At 33.8% G+C, this 21,505-nt stretch overlaps 2 protein-coding genes and 1 non-coding gene across 3 annotated transcripts; all 3 read left to right on the plus strand.

Moving 5' to 3' along the window:
- Nucleotides 1-234: 234 nt before the first annotated feature.
- LOC107623526 (thionin-like protein) lies at nucleotides 235-1,231 on the plus strand. Its single transcript, XM_088505812.1, has 3 exons — nucleotides 235-499; nucleotides 613-663; nucleotides 922-1,231. Exons 1-3 carry the CDS (start codon nucleotides 361-363, stop codon nucleotides 948-950), a joined length of 219 nt encoding a protein of 72 aa, XP_088361938.1. The 5' UTR covers nucleotides 235-360; the 3' UTR covers nucleotides 951-1,231.
- Nucleotides 811-884, plus strand: TRNAV-CAC (transfer RNA valine (anticodon CAC)). Its single transcript has one exon. It is a non-coding gene; the product is annotated as a tRNA-Val (tRNA).
- Nucleotides 1,232-14,662: 13,431 nt separating the features above from the next.
- On the plus strand, nucleotides 14,663-18,481 carry TLP10 (tubby like protein 10). Its single transcript, XM_016324574.3, has 6 exons — nucleotides 14,663-14,908; nucleotides 15,218-15,271; nucleotides 15,797-16,232; nucleotides 16,403-16,490; nucleotides 17,279-17,411; nucleotides 17,527-18,481. The coding sequence occupies exons 3-6, from the start codon at nucleotides 15,885-15,887 to the stop codon at nucleotides 18,245-18,247; spliced, it is 1,290 nt and encodes a 429-aa protein (XP_016180060.1). The 5' UTR covers nucleotides 14,663-14,908; nucleotides 15,218-15,271; nucleotides 15,797-15,884; the 3' UTR covers nucleotides 18,248-18,481.
- Nucleotides 18,482-21,505: the final 3,024 nt, after the last annotated feature.

Raw genomic sequence — 21,505 nt, forward strand, 5'->3', positions numbered from 1 at the left:
AATAAAACGATGAATTAGTTATTCACCTATGGAGTTGAAGGATAATGTGGAAAAAAAAATTAATAATACACAGGGGACGATAAAGTTGAAAATATGAACATTGGATAAAAGAAGCATTAAATGGCACTCGATTACTTGAAACATACATTGGACGGAGGATAAGTGGGCACGATTGAAAAATTCAATAGTGGTGGCTGACAGGTACAAATGTATGTAGATGCAGTCAACAGCTGTAGGCACACATGCATGTGCTGGCTACTACTATACAGATAGAGATAATAACATCAATCCTGTTCCCTTTAATTAACTACATATAGAGATCATAGAGATCCCACCCTTGCTAATAAACTAAGGAAGAAGATGAAGATGAAGATGAAGATGAAGATGGGTGCAGTGGTGATGCTTTTGTTTATCATTTGTTCCCAAATGGAGAGCGTTCAGTCTGATGCTTTCGATTGCCTTGATGCTTGTCAAACTGGCTGTGTTACTCCAGGCGACTGTTAGTCTTCTCTTTCTCTTCAATTCTTCATATCTCTACCTTAATTAGCTTCTTCTATTATTGTACTACTTTAAATACACGACTTTATATTATGGTTTGGATGCATGATGCAGTAAGGCTTCAGCAAAGGTGTGAGCGCAAATGTCAGATTAAATGCGGACCAGGTAACCTATACCTACATATATTGCTTCTTAATACATGTATACAGTCTCAACAATTCTCAAAAACAACATGAAATTAATGTATAGGATATGCACTTTTCTTGTATTATATATTGTTTTATAAGAACTAGGGAAATTCATTAACATGTGGTCTGGGTGGTGTAGTTGGTTATCACGCTAGTCTCACACACTAGAGGTCCCCGGTTCGAACCCGGGCTCAGACATTGATTTTAACGGTTTTTTCCATGTCAAATTTTGCAGACTCCACAGTGGAGGAGGACAGGGGTTGAATGCAAGCAACCAATTGACCATGTCAAATTTTACACCCTCTTACTACTTCATTTCGTATCTGGTATCTGTAATAAATAATAATAATAACATTTTGATGTTTCTTCGTAGCTGTAGTGGTAGGACAATATAATTAATTAAATAAGGCATTGGTGAGAGGGTGGTTGTTGTTGAAGATAAACTCATTAAAGTTTGTTCATGTTTCGTGATTTCAAGGAACGTATGATGTATACTGAAAAATTTATTATTGGTTAATAATAAGAAGCAGAAACTTAGAGATTAATTACGAAAAGCAAATTAAATTCATCAGTAATTAGTATTAGTATTACCAACTTTCTTTACCGGCATTATTGCTTATGCTTAAGGCGTAATTCACCACATTCAAGGTCATCACTCATCAGTAAACTTCACTTTACTTCATTCACTGACCTCTGAAAATATGTTGTGACAACTGACACGACCAACATCAATACGCATGTGAGGTGTTTGGTACTAGCTAGTGCAAAATTTTAATTCAAAGATTAGTGCACAAATTAAAAGCAAGGAAAACAAACACGACACGAGTGGATCCTCGTGATTTAAGGCTCTGACTTTGAACATCACAATATTTTGACCAACACAAGAGATAAGTTGAATTCTTAGACTAGAAAATTGATAAAGAGGGCATGCGTGCTATTTGGTGCTTTGTGCCTTGACCTAGGAAATGGGGACCCCAAACCTCTTCATGAACAGATAAGTTTGGCTCCATAAACAAACAAAATAAAATTTTTAAATATTTAAATCGTATATTCTATTTTAATGTCCCAACATAGATTAGATTAGAGTAGTAGTTAGTTGAATAGAAAGGCATGCTTTTCCTAAGCGACAACTACTTCATTTCAACCAACATAAAACCGAACAACCTAAGGAGCAATGCATGTTGTGCCACGAAGGCTCAATAATAATGATGAAAGGATTAAGAGTCTAAGAGGGTTGTCAACGTTAGACTTTAACGATATAGCTCCAACAACTACCCCTCCAAAAAAAAGCAATCAATCAATTAATCAATTTAATCAAAGTTATGAGCAACGAACAAAGTAGAAACAAAGCAGCGGAAAGAAGGCTTGATCACAAGACAAAAATCTCTGAAGTCTCAAGTTGAATATCATTGTCAACGTCGAATCTGAGCAGCACATGCGTAATTCCGGGGTTTCTACCTCATATAATTCCCTGCTTTTAAGCATGTTTTACTTTACTATAGCATCTATATTCAACAATCTATTACTATTAATAAAGTCTAACATATTTAAAAAAAATTAAATTAATTCAAATAAAATTGACATTTGACCATCCTTTATATGAGTTTTTTTTTTCACGAACTTTATGAGCTTTAAGCAATGCTACCGGTAAGTTCAATTTGTTGTTTTTGCTCAACAGTTAATTAATAATATATAAAAATATTAATTAAAGTATAATAATAAATTAAAAAAGTATTGGGTTATTAGCTGAAATAAATTAAAACTGCTGATACTTAAATTTTTTTTTAAATTGTCTTTTTTTAAAAAAAGAACACCTTGCCCCGGGCCATACCAATTCGGAAAAGGATAAATTCAGATTGTATCCTCAAATGATCTTGGGCATATCCTGCATGATTTATTCTCGATCCCCAACAAATTTACCACCAAATATTATAAAGAGGTAAATACAAAATTCGTACTCTAAAAAATTTTGGAGCTAAAATGTATCTGATTTTTATTATTAATAAAATAATTTTTAAAAAATTTTAAAATTTGATAAAAATGTTATGTCAGTTAATAATTGTTATAATTATAAAAATTATCTATTTTTAATTTTTATAATTTTAAAAGCACTCTAATTTCAAATCACAAAAGTGAATAACTTTTGTAATTATAATACTTGTTAACTAATACGTCACCTTCTAAATTATAACTCCAGGTAACATAATTGATGGTTTCTCACTTTTATCAAATTTTAAAATTTTTTTGGGATTATTTTGTCAATAACAAAGATCAGATAAATTTTGTCAGCGCCAAAATCTTTTAATTATCGATTTGGTATTTACCTCTATTTTGAATAACAATAATGCTCCTCATACAAGTTATATTAGCAACCAAGTCCAACCAAGTAATTTACATACACGCGCGCACGTTTTTTTCTGCGCTCCTCTTGCCGCTTCTTTTTCTTATTCTTCTTTTTCTTCTTTTTCTTCTTCCAAATTCGTGCATGCAAGTTCCTCCTCTGATGATGTTGCATCTTCTTCTTCTTCTTTTCCTTTTTTGTTATCTTTCTCTTTTGTTATCGTCATCACTAACAACACCAATATTTTGCTAACATCTTTATTGTTGATTATTGAGTATTTTTACTGTTTGTTCAAATCTAAACTAATTTTGGTTCATTTGTGAATTAATTGACGTTCAATTGATGTTGCTGAAAAGTATTGACAAAGATTTTTATTCCTAAAGTAATTTATGTTTATTCTTTAGTTTAATTGAGGTTCATTTGGATCCAGAAATGAATTCGACGTGTTTTTATTGATGATAGAGTCTTTTTGACTGCTTGTTCAAATCTGAACTAATTTCGGTTCATTTGTGTATTAATTGAAGTTCACTCGATGATACTGATAAGTATTGATTAAATTTGTTATTCTTTAATTAATTTCAATTCATTTCTTAATTTAATTGAGGTTCATTTGGGTTCAAAAATAAATTTGATGTGTTTTTGTTGATAATTTAGTCTTTTTTTTAGCAAAGAAGAATGAAATTCTTTATTATCACTTTATTTAATTGTATTGGATTTCATTTCAGTCCATTCAATTTGTCTTGAAAGTTATCCCAACCATTGGGACAAATTGTTCATCGACAATACATTTGGACTGCAAATGAATCGAAATATTATTATAACAACATTATTGTGTAATAACAAATGAATCGAAAATTGTGCATTTTATAAACTCAGAAACTCCTGCATTCTATTCAAATTCAAATTCATACACAACATTAATTTTATCAAAGAATGATAAAATTATTCATTATCACTTTATTCAATTGTATTAGATTCCATTTCATTCAGAATTGTTGAAGATGACGATAACGAAGGAGAAACATAACGAAAAAGGAAAAGAAAAAGAAGACGCATCATCATCATCATCATCATCATCATCATCATCATCATCATCATCATCATCATCATCATCATCATCATCATCATCATCATCATCATCATCATCATCATCATCATCATCATCATCATCATCATCATCATCATCATCATCATCATCATCATCATCATCATCATCATCATCATCGGAGGAGGACGAACTTGCGTGTGCGAATTTGGAAGAAGAAGAAGAAAAAAATAAGCGTGAAGAGTAACGTTAGGGATTTTGAGCGTGTGTACACACTCTTTTAATAAGAGTGATTTTTGTTGATGTTGGACCTACTTAGTTGAACTTAAATGACAATAAAACTTAAATGTATAGCAAATCTGTATAAATAAAAGACTTAATATAAGTCCAAGGTATGTTATTTAAGCTTAAAGTCTTTGTCTTTGATTTTAGATCATTCTTAAGGTTTTGGTCTAAAATTGGGAAGAAAGAATTTAATTTGTGAATTATCCCCTTTAACAATGTCATCAAAGATAAGAACAAATTAAATAAAATACACATCATACTAAAATAGTCTTAAAAACTAATAACCAAGACATAGTTAACCAAATCTTGAAATAAATAATAAGTAAAATTATATGACAAAATATAAATAAATATCTTCTTGTTCGTTGTTAAGTAATCTAAATATTGTGTTTACCTTATTTTAATTTTTTCTCAAATGATTTCACTATGTTAATTATTCATATCATTCTAATTTCATAGATTTGTCTCATTCATCACACCTTCATTATTATGCGCTTATATCTATCTAATCTACTTCATTCAATAGTTATTCTTTGTCATAACTACATTCTCTCATTCTTTTCTTGCCTTAAAATCACCGATTCACCTATATTTTTAAATTTAACCTCAATATTTTGGGCCAAATATTTTATTTCATGAGCTTTATTTTTTAGGTTTTATTACTCCCAAAACGTACCTTTTTTTCATTTAACTATTTTATTATCCTCTTGTTATCAATAAAGATCACCATATCTTTTTTTTTACCTTTAATTCCTCCAATAAAAATTAAAGCACTAATTTGTACTTAATTTCGTACTTGTAATAATAACTTCACCCTCATATTTTTCAAGAATATTATTCTACTTCGTAAAATACTTTATTATACTATGAAAATCTTCAAAATATCTACCAACAACAAAATTACTATAACTAGGAGCATATATTTTATATACCCACCAAGCTCACTTTTCATTAATTTTCTCCATTCTTGCTAACCTAAATCCATCATCTTTCTTCTCTTTTACTACATCACATTGATTTATAAATGCATTAACTGCCAACTACTATTAACTTCAGGCTAAATAATCTAAATAATAACAAATAATAATCTATGCTACTTATTGTGTTATTATTCATAGCAATCAATCAATTCGAAGAGCGCAATTTGTGGAGGTCCTCCCTCACTCAATATTCCGTTCAGATGACTTAATTAAAGCCATTGATGTAGTATTTTTGTAATTTGATGTTTAGGGTTATTATTTTCTTAACATAAGAATTATGATATTTTTGTATGCAAATTTTTGTTATATTTTGTCTGATGATTATTAAATTATTATATGCACAAGTGGTATTTAAATTTTTAATACTTATTTAAGTAGATGAATATCAAATCAGTTGCAAACATTATTTAGATGCAGCTTACTGAAAGAATTCTTGGCCTTTCATATATTAACAAGTAGATAATACTCTCACGATCATTAGGGATGCACATGAACCCGATCCGGCTCGAAGGTCCGATCCGGTCTCGAACACTTTAGAAGCTAATTTGGTGTGATTTTATTGGGTTTAAAATCGGGTAAGGGTCTCAAAAATAGACCCGGTCATTATTTTGGGTCGGGTCCGGACCATAGCTCGAGTCATCCGAAGTCGACCCGGTGGCCCAGTCATCATGCACAGTTAATATTTTGTGTTATTAGTGATGGATCATGACTATTCTTATGTGAAATTTAAGTATTGTAAACCTTAATATTTTGTGTTATTAGTCATTATAAGACTATAAGTTAATGTTTTATGTTTAGAATGCATAAGACTTTAGACTAATGCATAATATTGTGTTATTTGTATTGATTTAAATATTTGGTATTATTAGACAATATTAGTATTGATTGTGGTTATACTTTAGTATTGATTGTGGTTATGCTTTAATTTTAAAGAAGGGTTAGTTTTTGTTATATTTTTCTAAGTGAATTTTACCATGTTAAATAATGGTTAGAGTCTTGAAAATTTGGATATTTTTACATGCTAGTTTACAAGAAAGTATCAACGTAATGTAATGTTAGCGGTCCGATTTTCACCCAGTATAATTGTGGTCCGAAAATGTATTGGTTTCATCGGGTTTAGGATCGAGTTTGGGTCTAATAAATAGACCCGATGTATATTTCAAGTTGGGTCTGTATCACATTAAACTCGTCTTCACCCCGCTCATGTGCACTCCTATCCTAACAATCATGATCTTTAATGTCATTGTTATGTGACCTAATTAATTAGGCATAATAAATAAATTAAATAGAGGAATATATATTGAGATAATTGCAATCCAGCAGCAAGAATTGATGACGAAGGATTCCATGTTCGCTGCCTAGACAGTACAACGTGTAGATGCTTCAATAATCCACCATGAGTGATTACGTTCGTTATCTTTTTTTTTTCTTTTATTAGAAAAAAAAAATAACTTTGATTGCCAAGTGCGGTGTTATCATGCAATATTTCGATATATACAATAGTTATTTAGAAGATACGATATATACAATAGTTATTGAGAAGGTAAATATATAATAACATTAAGGATAAAAAATTTATGGTTTAATTTGTGAAAGAATCTTAAAAAAATTAGAAGCAAAATATTTCTACGAAAAGAATTTTAAGTCTTAGAGTTTAAAGTTTAAGTTTTAATAAGAAAAGCATTAATATCTTTACTTTTTTTATATTTAGCTAAAAAGTAATATCTCAAATAGATTTCAAAAAATTTATGATTTAACAGGTTTCTTAAAAAAAATTTAATTAAAATTTTAGGCCTAATTTTTTTTATTATACATCATATACATCCCGAATCCAGTTTGAATCGGTTAAGATTAACGATGACGTCTTACATGTCGATTAATTGGCTGACGCGTTACGCGCAGGACAATTTAATCTCTGGCCACATAGACAAAACGACGTCGTACCATATGAAAATAGAACGACATCGTTTTGAAGTGGACAAATTAGTAAGAGTTTAGAAGTTAAAAGAATGAAACGACACCATTTTAAAGGGAGAGAAACTCCTTTAACGAAAAATCCATCATGATGGCGGAGAAGACGAAAACCACGGTAGAAAACTTAGCTCCGAATGAGCGATTGGCGCCAAGCTCATTTCCTATCCCGGGTGGAGACCGTGAGCCCTAAGGAGGAAGAGAATACGTAGATAAAGAAAGTGAGTTGGATGAGCACGTGAGATAGTGCAGACCGAAGAGCCATATGCGTCCGACGAGGGAGAGGAGGATGAAGAGGTTAGAGGCAGCGAAGGCAGCGACAACACTGACAATGCCGAGGCAGAGGTGCGTGACAAAGATGTAGTTGAAGGAGAAGTGAAGGAGAATGCCAACGAGAGAGGCTTGCAGGAGAGGGTGGATGATGCCCTTCGTGCGAAGGTAAATACGGATTGAGTGGAAGAATGAGTTTGTTACGGGGTTCGTGAGAAAGAAGATGAGGTAGTGTGTGCTATAGTGGCAGTGTCAAGGTGCTGGTGAAGGGCACGAAGGATGGCTAAGATATTGAGTCAGGGAGATTGGTATGGATCGGAGGAGAAGAGGAGGAGAAGATGATGCTGTGATGGAGTGTTGGTTACTCTAGGAATTAATTTGTCCATTTTGAAATGGCTAGAGATCAAACTGTTGACACGTCTCACTTAACAGGACACGTAAGTCAATTAATTGATACAGAAAACGTCGTTATCAGTCTTAACCAGTTTAAACTGGGTTGGAAACGTATCTGGCGTATAATAAAGAAAATCAAACCTAAAATTCTAATTAAATTTTTTTAAAGACAAATTCGTCGAATTGTAAATTTTTTGGAAACCTATCTTAAAATCTAGGAGATCAATACTTTTATTAAAATTTAACTAATATTTAATTAATAAAAAAAAGTAAATAATTTCATATAAATTTTATATCATTAAAAATACTAATAATAATTAATTAATAATTATAAATTACAAAACTTATTGATACTTAACACTCTTCTTTTTAAGATATTACTCTAACTAAAAGAAGTGAAACATTTTAACTCATTTGCTAATAGAATATAAAAACGCATGATAACAATATAATGATGGATTGGTTTTTTTTGTCAAACCTTAGACTAAATTTTAACCACTAATTTGATATTGTAGGATCTATTAATTTAATTTCTATATAAGATTGATAGTTGAAATTTAGTGCTTTAAACTTTGACCATATATAGAAAAAAAAAAAAAACGAGTCATTATTGGCATGATAATAATATAGTGTGTTGATAAGTTGCAACACAACACTATTTTAGCAGGGAAGTCAGTCACATGAATGGCATAAGGAAAAAGCAGGGAGTGAATCTTTTTTAGGGGGAAAAAAATTGAATGATGTCTAGTGTTTAATCTCATTTTTTATTATTCTTTCTCTTTTTTTTGTTTTTGATCTCATTTATAAAATTAATAATAAAAAACACATTTTATTTTTTCTAAGTATTAAAAAAAATGAGAAAGATCCATTTCCAAAAAACAGCTGGTATCTGGCCATTCTTGGTCATGGATACCAAAGGGGTATACTTTAATTATATATTAAGGATTAGATAGGGTAATTATTTTTTTTTTGTGAAATATCATTTAAATTTATGGATAAAAGATGAAATATTAAAATAAATGTAAATAGGTGGACAGCATAACTTAACTAATGCTACTAGATTAGTGTATAAAAATGAATGAAACACCAATTTAAGTGAAGTTATATCATTCTCCTGATTTTAATTCCTCCATAATAGAGTTTAATAATAATAATAATAATACATTACCAAAGTACAGGTAGCAAGTACCAACATAAGGAATATAGATACTAAACACACAAAATAAAAGTATAGACCAATTATTAAATAGGAAAAATAGACAAAAGTACACCCGGATTTTCACACGGAGTACAAATGTACTCCTCAATTTTTTAATGAGTCATTTGTACACATGAATATAAAACTCTGTTGTCAATTCTACCCTTCCGTGACCTGAGTAAATTTTCCGGCGGTGGTGGAGGCCAGGTGGCACAGTATTGTATGATGTGGCTAATTTGAGGTGACACTGTGTAAAATAGAAATATTAATTATGAAATTTGTTGAATTTTTTTTTTAAAAAAGGAAAATTTTTTACAAATCTCTTCATTATCTTTGTTTTCATATTTCAGTGTTGAATGAAAACATGCCCTAGCAGAGAGTAAGCATAGTGAATTTCTGAGCACTTCACAGTCGTTCATTGCAGTTCGTCATTTGCTTTACATTCTGAAGACAAAAGCGGTAGGGCAAGAAGCGTGGAAGTCCAAACGCAAGCTTGTGCGAAGGAGGAGAGTTCAGAATCAGACGCGATCAAAAGGTAATGCTTCCGTCCTTCACATGTATCTGTGTTATGATATGAAAATGCATCAATTTAGTTATTCTATAGTTTGATAGAGGAATTTTTGATAAACAGATGGCAAATCATATAACCTTTGTGTATCATCACAAAGGAAGATTTGAGAGAAATATGAATGGGGTTCTAAAATATGTTGGAGGGGAGGTTGCTGTAATTCCTAGGGTGAATGTGGAAACTCTGAATACATTTTTTATGGTGGGTTATTTAAGGATTTGGGGTATGTCTTGTTCAAAGATTTTTACTGGGCTGAAAATGAGGTATCGAATGGTTTGCATTTAATTAGGCTTGACAGTGATGTAGTCCGAATGTATGAATTTGGTATTCAGAATGGAAGAATATGCCATGTTTATTGGGATCATATTGTTGATGTACCTGAGGAAGTTGAAGTGGTAGACGTTGTAGATGATGAGCCATGTCCAACTACAGATACCGTTGAACAATCTACACCACAAGAAACCCCAAGACGAAGAAGTAAGAAGGCAGTCCACAAAAAGCCTACCCCAAAAAAGTTGTATGTTAAGAAGGCCAATAAGAAAAACGAAATCAACCAAAGTTGCAATGAAACTCAAAACCCAGCATCTCCCAATCCTTCTCCTACAACCCAACCAACGTCACATTCCGAAATCCCAAATGTCAACCGAAACACGACCCAGCAGCAAAGTGAAGCAGAAGTCCCACCTCCTAATAATTCACAGCAAGAAGGTCAGAATGAAGTGCCCACCCAACAATCTAAGAACAGTCAGAAGAATAGAAGAGCATCGTATAAGAGGCCAGCACCGACTGGTCAAAGGTTTGTTCAAGGAGGAAGGAATGAGGCACCAAAGATATTTGTTCCTCATGTGGAGCCTGATTCCTCTAATTCAGATGATGATAGTGACTCCGACCCTGACTACTATCAGTATGAATCTGAAGATTTACACAGTCCAATGTCATCTGATTGTGAGGATGATTATGATAGTGAACAAGGTGTGTGGCCTCAGGGAAATCCAACAGCACCATTTGGCCAAGTTCATCTGGAGCTTGGGATGGAGTTTGCTACCATGGATGAGTTTAAGAGATCCGTGAGGAAGTACAATATTCAAATAGGAAGAAGCATCAAGTTCAGCAGGGTTGAGCCAACCAAATGTAAGGCGATTTGTTGGGATGAGAATTGTCCCTGGAACATTTACTGCTCTAGGTCAAACGAGCCGAGGAGTTATCAGGTGAAGACATTTGTGGATCAGCACGTCTGTGCTAGAAGACATAATAATAAATCTGCAGATAGGGTGTGGGTTACTGAGATGCTAGAAGAAAAAATTAGAGACCAAAGGGAAATCACTTGTGCGGAGGCCGAAACTTGGTTTAAAAAAGAGTTTAATGTAGCAATTAATTATAAGAAGATCCAGAGAGCCATGAAAAAGGCAAGGGAAAATATAGAAGGATCGGAGAGAGAACAATATGCTGAGTTGAGGGACTATCTTAACCAAATACTACTGTCAAATCCAGGCTCAACAGTGCACTTGGATACCACCCCAATGCCTGACTCGTTGCCCTTGTTCAAGAGAGTCTACATTTCTTTTGAGGCATGTAAGAAGGGTTTTGTCTTAGGGTGTAGACCTTTCATTGGCCTTGATGGCACATTCTTAAAGGGCTTCTATGGAGGACAGCTACTCACTGCAATAGGTCAAGATGCGAACAACCAGATTTTCCCAATTGCTTATGCCGTGGTGGATTCAGAAACTAGAGATAACTGGAAATGGTTCTTGGAGCATTTACATAATGACTTGGGCAACTACAAGGTTTATGGTTGGAACTTCATTAGTGACCAACAAAAGGTATGCAGTTAGTTGTTGTTAACATGGTTGGAACTTCAATTGTATTAACCATTGACATATTAATTGAATAGGGTCTGATTCCGGCTATGCAACAAGTTATGCCTGGAGTTCATCATCGCTTCTGTGCTATGCATATTTGGAATAATTTCACAAAGAGATGGAAGGACAAACAACTCAAAGGGGCAGTGTGGGAGTGTTGTCGAGCCACTACAACTCAAGAATTTGATGCTGCAATGTTGAGGCTACAACGGATCAATACTGGAGCATGGGAGTATCTGAACAAGCTTGATCCGAAGCAGTGGACAAAGGCTCACTTCAGTGAGTGGCCCAAGGTTGACAACGTTACTAACAACAACTGCGAGACATTCAATGGTAAGATTGTGAAATATAGAGGTAAACCCATTATCACTATGTTAGAGGAAGTAAGGACATATGTAATGAGAATCATGGCTAGAAATAAAAAAAGTCTATCTGGATATATTGGAACGGTTGCTCCAAGACAGTTAAGTAGGCTTGAGAGAGAGAAGGAGGAGAGCAACAAGTGGACTCCCACCTGGTCTGGAGACGATGCTGAAGATATATATGAGGTTGAGAAGCATCCAACTAAAGTAACTGTTGATTTGGGTAACCAGAAATGTACTTGCAGATTCTGGCAGCTTACCGGCTTACCTTGTAGGCATGCTTGTGCTGCACTCGCTCTTAGAGGTCGCAAGCCAGAGGAGCAAATCCACAACTGGCTTGGAATGCATGCATACAGCACAGCTTATCAAATGAATATTAATCCTGTGCCAAGCAGAGAATTCTGGAATAAAGCTGATGGCTACCCTCCTCTGCCTCCCCACTATAAAAAGCCAATTGGAAGGCCCACCAAAAAAAGAAGAAGAGATAAGAATGAACAAAGACCAAACTCCAACCCTCACAAACTTAAGAGAAATTATGGTGTAACTATATGTAATTACTGTGGACAGGTATGACTATAGCCCAATAATTAATGTTCTCACTTTAGTGACTATTAATTGACAATTTAGAATTAGTTATACTCACTTAAACTTGTTTTTATAGTCCGGTCATAACAGCAGGACTTGTCAACAAAAGAAGGATGATACTCTGGATGAAGAAGTTGCTCTAGCAGCAGAGGCAGCAGCTACAGCAGCAAAATCAAAAAACCAACCAGAACAGGTGAGGTGGTAGCTCATATTAGAATAAACAAAATCTGAATTACATGTTACCTTACCACTTGAGTTTGTCTTTTTTTTTTCCAGAACACTGGAGAGCCAACATCAGAAGTCAATGTTGCCCAGCCTCCATCTAACAATTCTGGTTCAAGTGTTAGGGTTCAGCCAATAGTCAGCTCTGAGACAATGAATGCTGCAAGTCCTTCTTTGAGAGAAAGGTTCCAGCAATTTATGCCCACACCAGGCCTGACCCGACAACCCATGAGTGGCCCAAGACCCTCACCACTAGCCCCTAGTTTGAGTGGCCCAAATGCAAGTAGTCCAAGTGCAAAATGTGGTCCAGCTGCTAAAAATGTTCCAAGTGCAAAAGTGGTAAAAGGTGGCTCAGGTGCAAAGGGTGTAACCAGTACACAACCAATAGGTGGAAAAAAAATCAGCAAGTAGAACTGGAACAATGGCTGCAACTCAAATGTAGTTGCTTTGGACAAAGGAGTTTTTTGGCTTTGGTTTTCTCATTTGGACCTGTAGATTTCTGATTGGAGTTTAAAAGATTGTTGTTATCATTTAAGACTATGTTTATGGTATTGTAATTTAGATATGTACTCCTGTGGTTTGGATTTAGCTGATTAATATTTTGATGTAGACATCTGTTTTGATGCCTATAGGCATAGACATGTTTGCTATTTTGCAAGGTGAAATTGTAGTTTGCTGTTTAAGCCTCTGGCTTCATGACTTGTGTTTCAATTTGTTGTTAATGATAGATTATCATAGTTATGCTTACTTATTGTTCATAATGAATTAGATCTTCAGTTTGTTTTGTTGCCGGAATTGTACTAGAAATAAAATTGAACCAACCATTTGTATTAATAACCTTGAAAAAACCCTTTGTATTCAGATACTAGTAAAAATGAAATTGACAACACAGCCTTCTACTTAGAGGAAATTACAACTACTGATTAAATGTCTTAATGAATAAACACAGAATACATATACTTATCCCTAAGCATACATACTGCATCCATTTTCTAATGTTCTGTAACTCTTGATTAATCCCATCAATTGTCTGCAACATCTTCTTCATTTCTTCTTCTACCTTCCAGTTGCTTTCTTCTGCAAACCTCCATTTGCTTTCTTCACTCTGTTCCTGAATTCCACAATCTCTTCCAGCATCAACAACTTCATCAGCCCAAATGAAATAGTCACACCTCAATTCAACCTTCTGCATCATGAATTCGACGACAAATTTTAACCATTTTGCAGAAAATTAACATTTGTCATCATAAACAAAATCAGAATTCACATACCTCCCATAATGGACAACGAAGAAACAATCTTCCAGGGTTCCACTCTGTAGCAGACTCTGTAGCAGACTCAAGCATCACTGCGTCAAGTCCATGCAGGCACTTGCCATTGTTGTAGTCAAACTTCTTCTTCTTCCTATTTTTTGGCGTAAAAGACGAGCATGAAGTATATTCTTCCTTCGTTGAGACTGTGACATTTTCATACATTATAGTTTACAAACCCTTGTTACAACAGAAAGGACGAAGATGTACAAAGAAAAATGAAGAGGGTGAAGGAAGATTTTTTTAGGGTTCATATGGTTCGAAGAAGGGAGAGGATGAAGAGTGATTTGATTATTCCCTTTTCTTATATTTATTTCAACAAATTTCATAATTAATATTTCTATTTTCCACAGTGTCACCTCAAATTGGCCACATCATACAATACCGTGCCACCTGGTCTCCACCACCGCCGGAAAATTTACTCAGGTCACGGAATGGTAGAATTGACAACGGAATTTTATATTCATGTGTACAAATGACTCATTAAAAAATTGAGGAGTACATTTGTACTCCGTGTGAAAATCCGGGTGTACTTTTGTCTATTTTTCCTATTAAATAAATAAAATAATTGAGGTTGGTTGCTTTTTAAGCTTTACTTCATCAACTACATTTAAGGCAGCTTTGGAGTCCGGTTAGAGAGAGAGAGAGTGAGAAGCTGTAAGAGAGAGAGAGAGAGAGAGAGAGAGAGAGCATTCTCTGACCTAAAAGCCTCTGTCTTTCAGCTTCCTTGTTTGTCTCTGATTCATAAAAAACGTCACTTTTCTCATAGATTTCATATCTGAAAACTGTCCCTGCCAATGCTTCAGCTATGGATCTCTCCTATTTCAATCTGGGTACATTCCTCTCTTTCTCAAATCCATTGTTTTCAACTTCTCCTCTCTTTTTTCGTCATCGGGTTCACTTCAAAACTGGACTTTTTTTTTTGCCCCGTTATATGGATTCATGTTCATAATGCTGAGAAAAACTCATGAGTTTTCAGCTTCTCAAATCTGTGTTTACAACCTTTTTGGGAAGGGAAATGGGTGGTAATGTGATGATTAGCTTCCTGTGTTTATAAGAGGCAAACTTTTAAGGATATTGTGGGATTTCAAATTCAGTGGGCTTTTAGTTAATCATGTTTAACATTTTCTTCTGGTTTTCAGGTAAAGGGTGGTGATGTTCTGATCTAGCTTGGTACCAAATCCAACGCTTATGAGGTACTATTTCAGTATTTCTTGCTCCCTTCCTTTTCTTTTGGTTCATCATCTTTGTGTTAGCAAAAATAGCCAAAAGAAAATGAGAGTGGAAATATTTTTTATTTTTAAATTCATATAATCCCAAAAATTAGCTGGTGAATTGGTGATAGCTCTGCCATATTTATTTACTTATTTATTATATATAATTGATAATTGATTTTTTACCTAATAAGATTAGATTATAAGACCCAGTTATGATTTAAGTAAGAAAACTATTATATTCCTATACCTGCATTTGCAACAATATCATCATGATAATGCTGTTTGAGTATTCCTTCCTGAAGGGGGTAGCCAAATATCTAATCTTGAACCACTGCTTCGTTTTGACATTTCATCATCTACTTTAAAGACTTAAAATTGTATAGTTTGAAGAAGTTGATCTAAATATCCATTGATATCACATGTGTCTGAGTCTTTATTGGTGGGAAAGATGAAGATATATATACAGTCTTGAGCTGAAAGACTGAAACTCTCCTGTTTTGGCAGCCATATGCATGCTGTGCTTGGATACAGTTCTTTTCAACTTCAAAGAAGATACATACATTCATAGTTATTCTTGAGATTGACCAGAACAATGTCATTCCGAAGCATAGTTCGGGATGTGAGGGATAGTATTGGGAGCTTATCTAGGCGCAGTTTTGATGTTAGGCTGACCGGCCATCATAGAGGAAAATCTCATGGATCGGTACAGGATTTGCATGACCAGCCTCTAGTAATTCAAAATAGTCGCTGGGCAAGCTTACCCCCAGAACTACTGTATGATGTCATTAGACGGCTGGAGGAGAGTGAGAACACATGGCCTGCTCGAAAGCACGTTGTTGCATGTTCTGCAGTTTGCCAGTCTTGGAGGAGGATGTGCAAGGAAATTGTTAAGAGCCCTGAGTTCTGTGGCAAACTTACATTTCCTGTGTCCCTGAAGCAGGTTAGCTTTGTCATTTCCATGTAGCTGGTGCTCTATTCTCTCTATTAAATATTAACTAACATATTACATTTCTCATATGTGTGGAGGATCTGGAACTAACATTGATACTTGATTCGGTTATTTGAAGCAATACCTTGACTTCTTTTGTTTTTAATTCTTTTTGTTTTCAGCCTGGGCCACGAGATGGAATTATTCAGTGTTTCATCAAAAGAGATAAATCTAATTCAACATATCACCTATTCCTCTGTCTCAGCCCTGGTAAAATTTCTTTCCATTTGTTGTACACGTGGACTACATATTGCTTGCGTTTATGCCTTTTTTGTGATCGGATGCTTCTAGTGTGACTATGTAAATTTTGACTTCAGTTCAAATAGTTCAGGCTGTTGAAGCTTCTGATTTTGACTTCAGACTTCTGATTTTGTATATGTTTGCATTGATACATGATCTATATGCTTACAATATGAAATTATAAATTACTAGTAAGAGAGTGCTGGACATGGTTGATCAAGGTCAAAATTTCCATATTTTTTTTTCTTTGTTTAAATCGGCATTTACTTAGTGTTCTGAGTATGAAACTCGGATAGTTTCATAATTTTAGTTCCCATATGTTATTTGTTTCCCTTCCCCATTAGGAGTCTAGGATCTTATTATCTGATAATTGTTTACTTGGGGGGGCACACTTAACCAGGTTTCTTTGCCACTTAAATAAACATTATAAATTTTTGGATGTTGATCAGGTGAAATAAGTTTAGGTATCTGCACTACTTGGGGTTGAAAACTATTACACATTTATATATTTGGAAATATTTTTCATTCTATTAAATTATAATTTCTGATGTCAGTTTCTCCAGTGTTTGCATATCTTCTCAATTCATCATTAATTGCTTTCTTGATTTGTTGAAATGGCTTGAATATGTGTTTATGATCATGTTACATACTAAATTGAAACCTTAAGAACAGTATATTGTCTGCCATATTTTGGTCTATAATACTGAACCCATTCCATTTTTTCTTTTCCTTTTTTTGGTTTCCTTGGACTTTTGCAGCTTTGTTAGTTGAAAATGGAAAATTCCTCCTTTCTGCTAAGAGGATGCGGAGAACTACTTACACAGAGTATGTTATTTCTATGGATGCTGACAACATCTCAAGATCAAGTAACACATACATTGGAAAGCTGCGGTGAGTTTACTGCTTATTGTTATTTTCTTTGATTATGTAATATGTTATTTTATCTTCTTTTTTGTGTATTTCTTCCTTTTAACTCGAGAAACTTTCTTGTAATTTCATACACCAGATCAAACTTCATTGGAACGAAATTCATTATATTCGATACACAGCCTCCATATTCCTCTGCCCATATATGCCCTCCTGAAGGAACTGGGAGAACGAGCCGCAGATTTTATTCCAAAAAGGTCTCTCCAAAGGTTCCATCTGGAAGTTACAACATAGCTCAGGTAACATATGAATTAAATGTCCTTGGGACACGGGGCCCAAGGAAGATGCACTGCATCATGCATTCAATACCGGCCGCAGCACTTGACGCCGGCGGCAGTGTTCCTGGCCAACCAGAGCTGCTCCCCCGTTCCCTGGAGGACTCATTTCGGAGCATCTCATTTTCCAAGTCTCTAGATCACTCTATTGAGTTCAGCAGCTCACGATTTTCTGATATCGGTGGATCTGTTGCCAATGAGGATGATGAGGGCAAGATAAGACCCTTGGTTCTTAAAAACAAGCCTCCAAGATGGCATGAACAATTACAATGTTGGTGCCTCAATTTCCGGGGAAGGGTGACAGTTGCATCTGTTAAGAACTTTCAGTTGATTGCCGCCACCCAGCCTGCTGCCGGTGTGCCCACGCCATCTCAACCAACTCCACCGGATCACGACAAGATTATCCTGCAGTTCGGCAAAGTTGGGAAAGATATGTTCACCATGGATTACCGGTATCCCCTATCAGCATTCCAAGCTTTTGCAATATGCTTGAGCAGCTTTGACACCAAATTGGCCTGTGAATAGTTGAATCATGAAGATATCTCTAAGAAAAAGCTAATCAAATTATCATTTCTCTTATTACCAGTGTATGACACAATTGTAATTCTAGTGTATCCCGCTGTAACATGGTTTTAGAGCATTTTTAACTTGCTGTGTTTCATTCCCCAGTTGATTCATGCGTGTCAACGCCATGTTATCCTTTCTACCAACAGATTATTATCATTTTAACACATTTTTAGGTTCTGTTTCCTTCCAAAATGTATGCTGGTGTTTTCTGAGGTGTATCACGGGGTGCTGCTTGTGGTTATATATTACAAACAGGGCACTGAATAAAAAGTGATATCAAAGTTGTTTGCGAATCATGGGTACTCGGGTGATATGTAATTAGAATTTTGTTTTTTTTTTATAAATACCCTGAAGTTGTTAAATATTGTAAGGGCAGTACGAGGTGCCGGGGCCGGGGGAAAGGAGGACTAAAGAGAGAGAATATGCTAACAACGAGTCCAAATTTGGACAATGCATTTGTTAGTGTGTTTTCAGAGTCCAAAGTTTAGTTTTCATTGGTGACCAATTCTGATTTTAGTTGAGCGTAAAGTTTAACAGTCAAATGTCTAATGTAGGTGGAAACTCAGGTACAGTAAAGTTGATAGCTGAAAGTCGTTACATGATTTAACTAAATTTTCATCTGACAGTTCTCAACTATCAACTTCACGTGACTGTACCTGAGTTTTCACCTCTTATGTATTTGGTGAAAAATATATGTATTTTAAATAACAACAATGCATTGAAATTCTTCAGAATATATTATCTATCGTTTAATAATAATAATTATTATTAATAACATATATAATTTATTTAATAGTTGTTTATTTTTACTTTTAAATTGATATTTTTCACACTCAAAAAAAAGTATCTCTGTTCAAAGAAACGGTTTTGCTGAAAATTTAACTCCTTTTTTTCCACCAACAATTTCTCTATTCTAGATTTGATATCATGGGTGATGTTGGTTAGAAATGGAATCTAATTCAATATAAAATATAAATAATTAAGATTTTGATTAGTTCTAGTTTAAATTGGATAAGATTGGAAGACAATTTTTTATTAAATTGATTTGAATTTAAACATTTCGATACATACGATTTTAAACTGAGTAAAGATATATCTACCAAAATAAAAAGTTAAAAATCGATCAAATATATTTAGTGTGTTTTGGGGCTATTAAATCGCTAAAAAAATATATTTTTCAATTAAAAAAATATTTTTTTTTTATTTTTTAGTGTGTTTGACAAATTAATAGAAATAAAAGCATTAGAAAAAACAAAAAAAAATATTTTTTTGAAAAGTTACAATTTATATTTTAAAAAAAGAAAGATATTTTTCATATAATAAATAAATAAATAAATACTTTAATCTTATTTTCTCCCAACATAATTAATAAATAAAAAAATCTTTTTACATAAGATATCCAAACATAAAATCACTTTTACTTTCATAAAAGATCTTTTAAAAAAAATATTTAAAATAAAATCTTTTCTAAAAATAGTTTCCAAACACACCCTTAAATACTATATATAATCAGCTCGAAGTTTAGGGCTAGCGTCATTCTTTTCTTTTTGTTGTTTGAATTTTTCCTTGTGACTTATATGGCCGAAATTGATCGATGGTCGAACCTGCATCCTGATCTTCTGTATCAAATTACAGAGCATCTGTATTCCTATCATGATTCCATTCGACTTTGATTGGTTTGTAAGGAATGGAACTCTAAATTTTCAAGCATTCCAAATCATAAAAGAAACTCGTGGCTGTTGTTACCTGGCACTACTCACGACTCTTGTTTGAGCCATATTTTTGAAAAAGAGTAGATCTACCATGTTATGTTGCCCATATCCTGATATACCTTAATTGCAGCAAGAACAAGTATATGATTGGTTGTGTTGACGGCAATTTGTTAATGATAGTTAAACATGATTCTGAGGCTATGGAATTGCTCCATATGTGCAATAAATTTGATGTGTTCAAGAATTTAAAGGAATGGTCAAGAATACATAGTTTAGAGGATTATGCAGTAATGATTGGATATAATTCCTCTATTTAAATGTTTCCTGGCAATTCCCCTTATTGCAAGGGAAATCATGTATACTCCACAGACAACCAAGTGGAGTTGCACACTCTTGGCAAACCCAGCCTGCGAGATATGGGCATCTTAAACTTGGAAGATACAAACATCAACAAAATATCACCAAATGTGGAATGGTTGTATCCTCCAACTTGGTTGTTACTCTAATGGAGTACTACTTTTTTTTTTGTGGCTATTATCTACCAGAATTTGTTAGTGTTTTTTCTTGCACTTATAAAGTTACGGGAAAAGGATAGATAGGTCCCTGACTTTTTAAATTTTTGACAAATACATCCCTAATAAAATTTAAGTACAAAAAAGTCACTGACTTTAACAAACGGAGGACAATTTAATCATTCCGTCTATTTGCCTCTCATACACCAAACGGAACTAGCTGACGTGGTTGAAACGGTGTCCAGGTGTCCGTTACGGTACCACGCTGGAAGGGAAATAAAGTTCGAAGGACAAATAAGTCCTTGACGTCGTTTTACAAATAAAGTTCGAAGGACAAATAGGTCCTTGAAAATTTAGTTCATTATGCTTCTATTATGAGAATTTAGTTTATAAAATTATGCTTGTATTTTGAAATCTAGTTAACTTGTTGAATTCTGCAATTTAGATTAGTTGTATTAAAATTGAAGAAATTGGGCTTGTTCTGTTTCTACTTTTTTTTCTTAAATTGCATTAGTTCAGTTTTCTCACATTAGTTAGCATTAGTTAGAATTAGTGTATTTGTGTATTTTATTAGAATTTGTTAAATTGCATTAGTTCAGTTTTCATCGTACCAGTGGCATTAGTTAGCATCAGTTCATTTATGCATGAAGTTAGCATTAGTTCACTTGTGCATCATTCATGTATTAAGTTAGCATTAGTGTATTTGTGTATTATATTAGAACTAGTATTTTCATCTGTAATAAATAATTCTGATTTTCAGCAGTTGAGCCTAAAGTTTAACAGTCAAGTATCTTATGTATTTGGTAAAAAATATCTGTATTTTAAATAACAACAATGCATTGAAATTCTTCAAAATACATTATCTATCGTTTAATAACAATAATTATTAATACTAATAGATATAATTTATTTAATAGTTGTTTATTTTTACTTTTAAAATGATATTTTTCACTCTCAAAAAAAAAGTATCTCTGTTCAAAAAAACGGTTTTG

Source organism: Arachis ipaensis, chromosome B10 (assembly GCF_059453495.1).
Source record: "Arachis ipaensis isolate K30076 ecotype BB chromosome B10, ASM5945349v1, whole genome shotgun sequence".
In the NCBI taxonomy this organism is placed as follows: domain Eukaryota; kingdom Viridiplantae; phylum Streptophyta; class Magnoliopsida; order Fabales; family Fabaceae; genus Arachis; species Arachis ipaensis.

Bases quoted from the DNA above. Each gene is read 5' to 3' on its own strand.
- LOC107623526 (XM_088505812.1), top strand. From the start codon at position 361: ATGAAGATGAAGATGAAGATGAAGATGGGTGCAGTGGTGATGCTTTTG. The intron at 500-612 runs GTTAGTCTTCTC...TGCATGATGCAG, and splicing joins CTGTGTTACTCCAGGCGACT to TAAGGCTTCAGCAAAGGTGT. The intron at 664-921 runs GTAACCTATACC...CAAATTTTGCAG, and splicing joins TCAGATTAAATGCGGACCAG to ACTCCACAGTGGAGGAGGAC.
- TLP10 (XM_016324574.3), top strand. From the start codon at position 15,885: ATGTCATTCCGAAGCATAGTTCGGGATGTGAGGGATAGTATTGGGAGC. The intron at 16,233-16,402 runs GTTAGCTTTGTC...TTTTGTTTTCAG, and splicing joins TTCCTGTGTCCCTGAAGCAG to CCTGGGCCACGAGATGGAAT. The intron at 16,491-17,278 runs GTAAAATTTCTT...GGACTTTTGCAG, and splicing joins ATTCCTCTGTCTCAGCCCTG to CTTTGTTAGTTGAAAATGGA.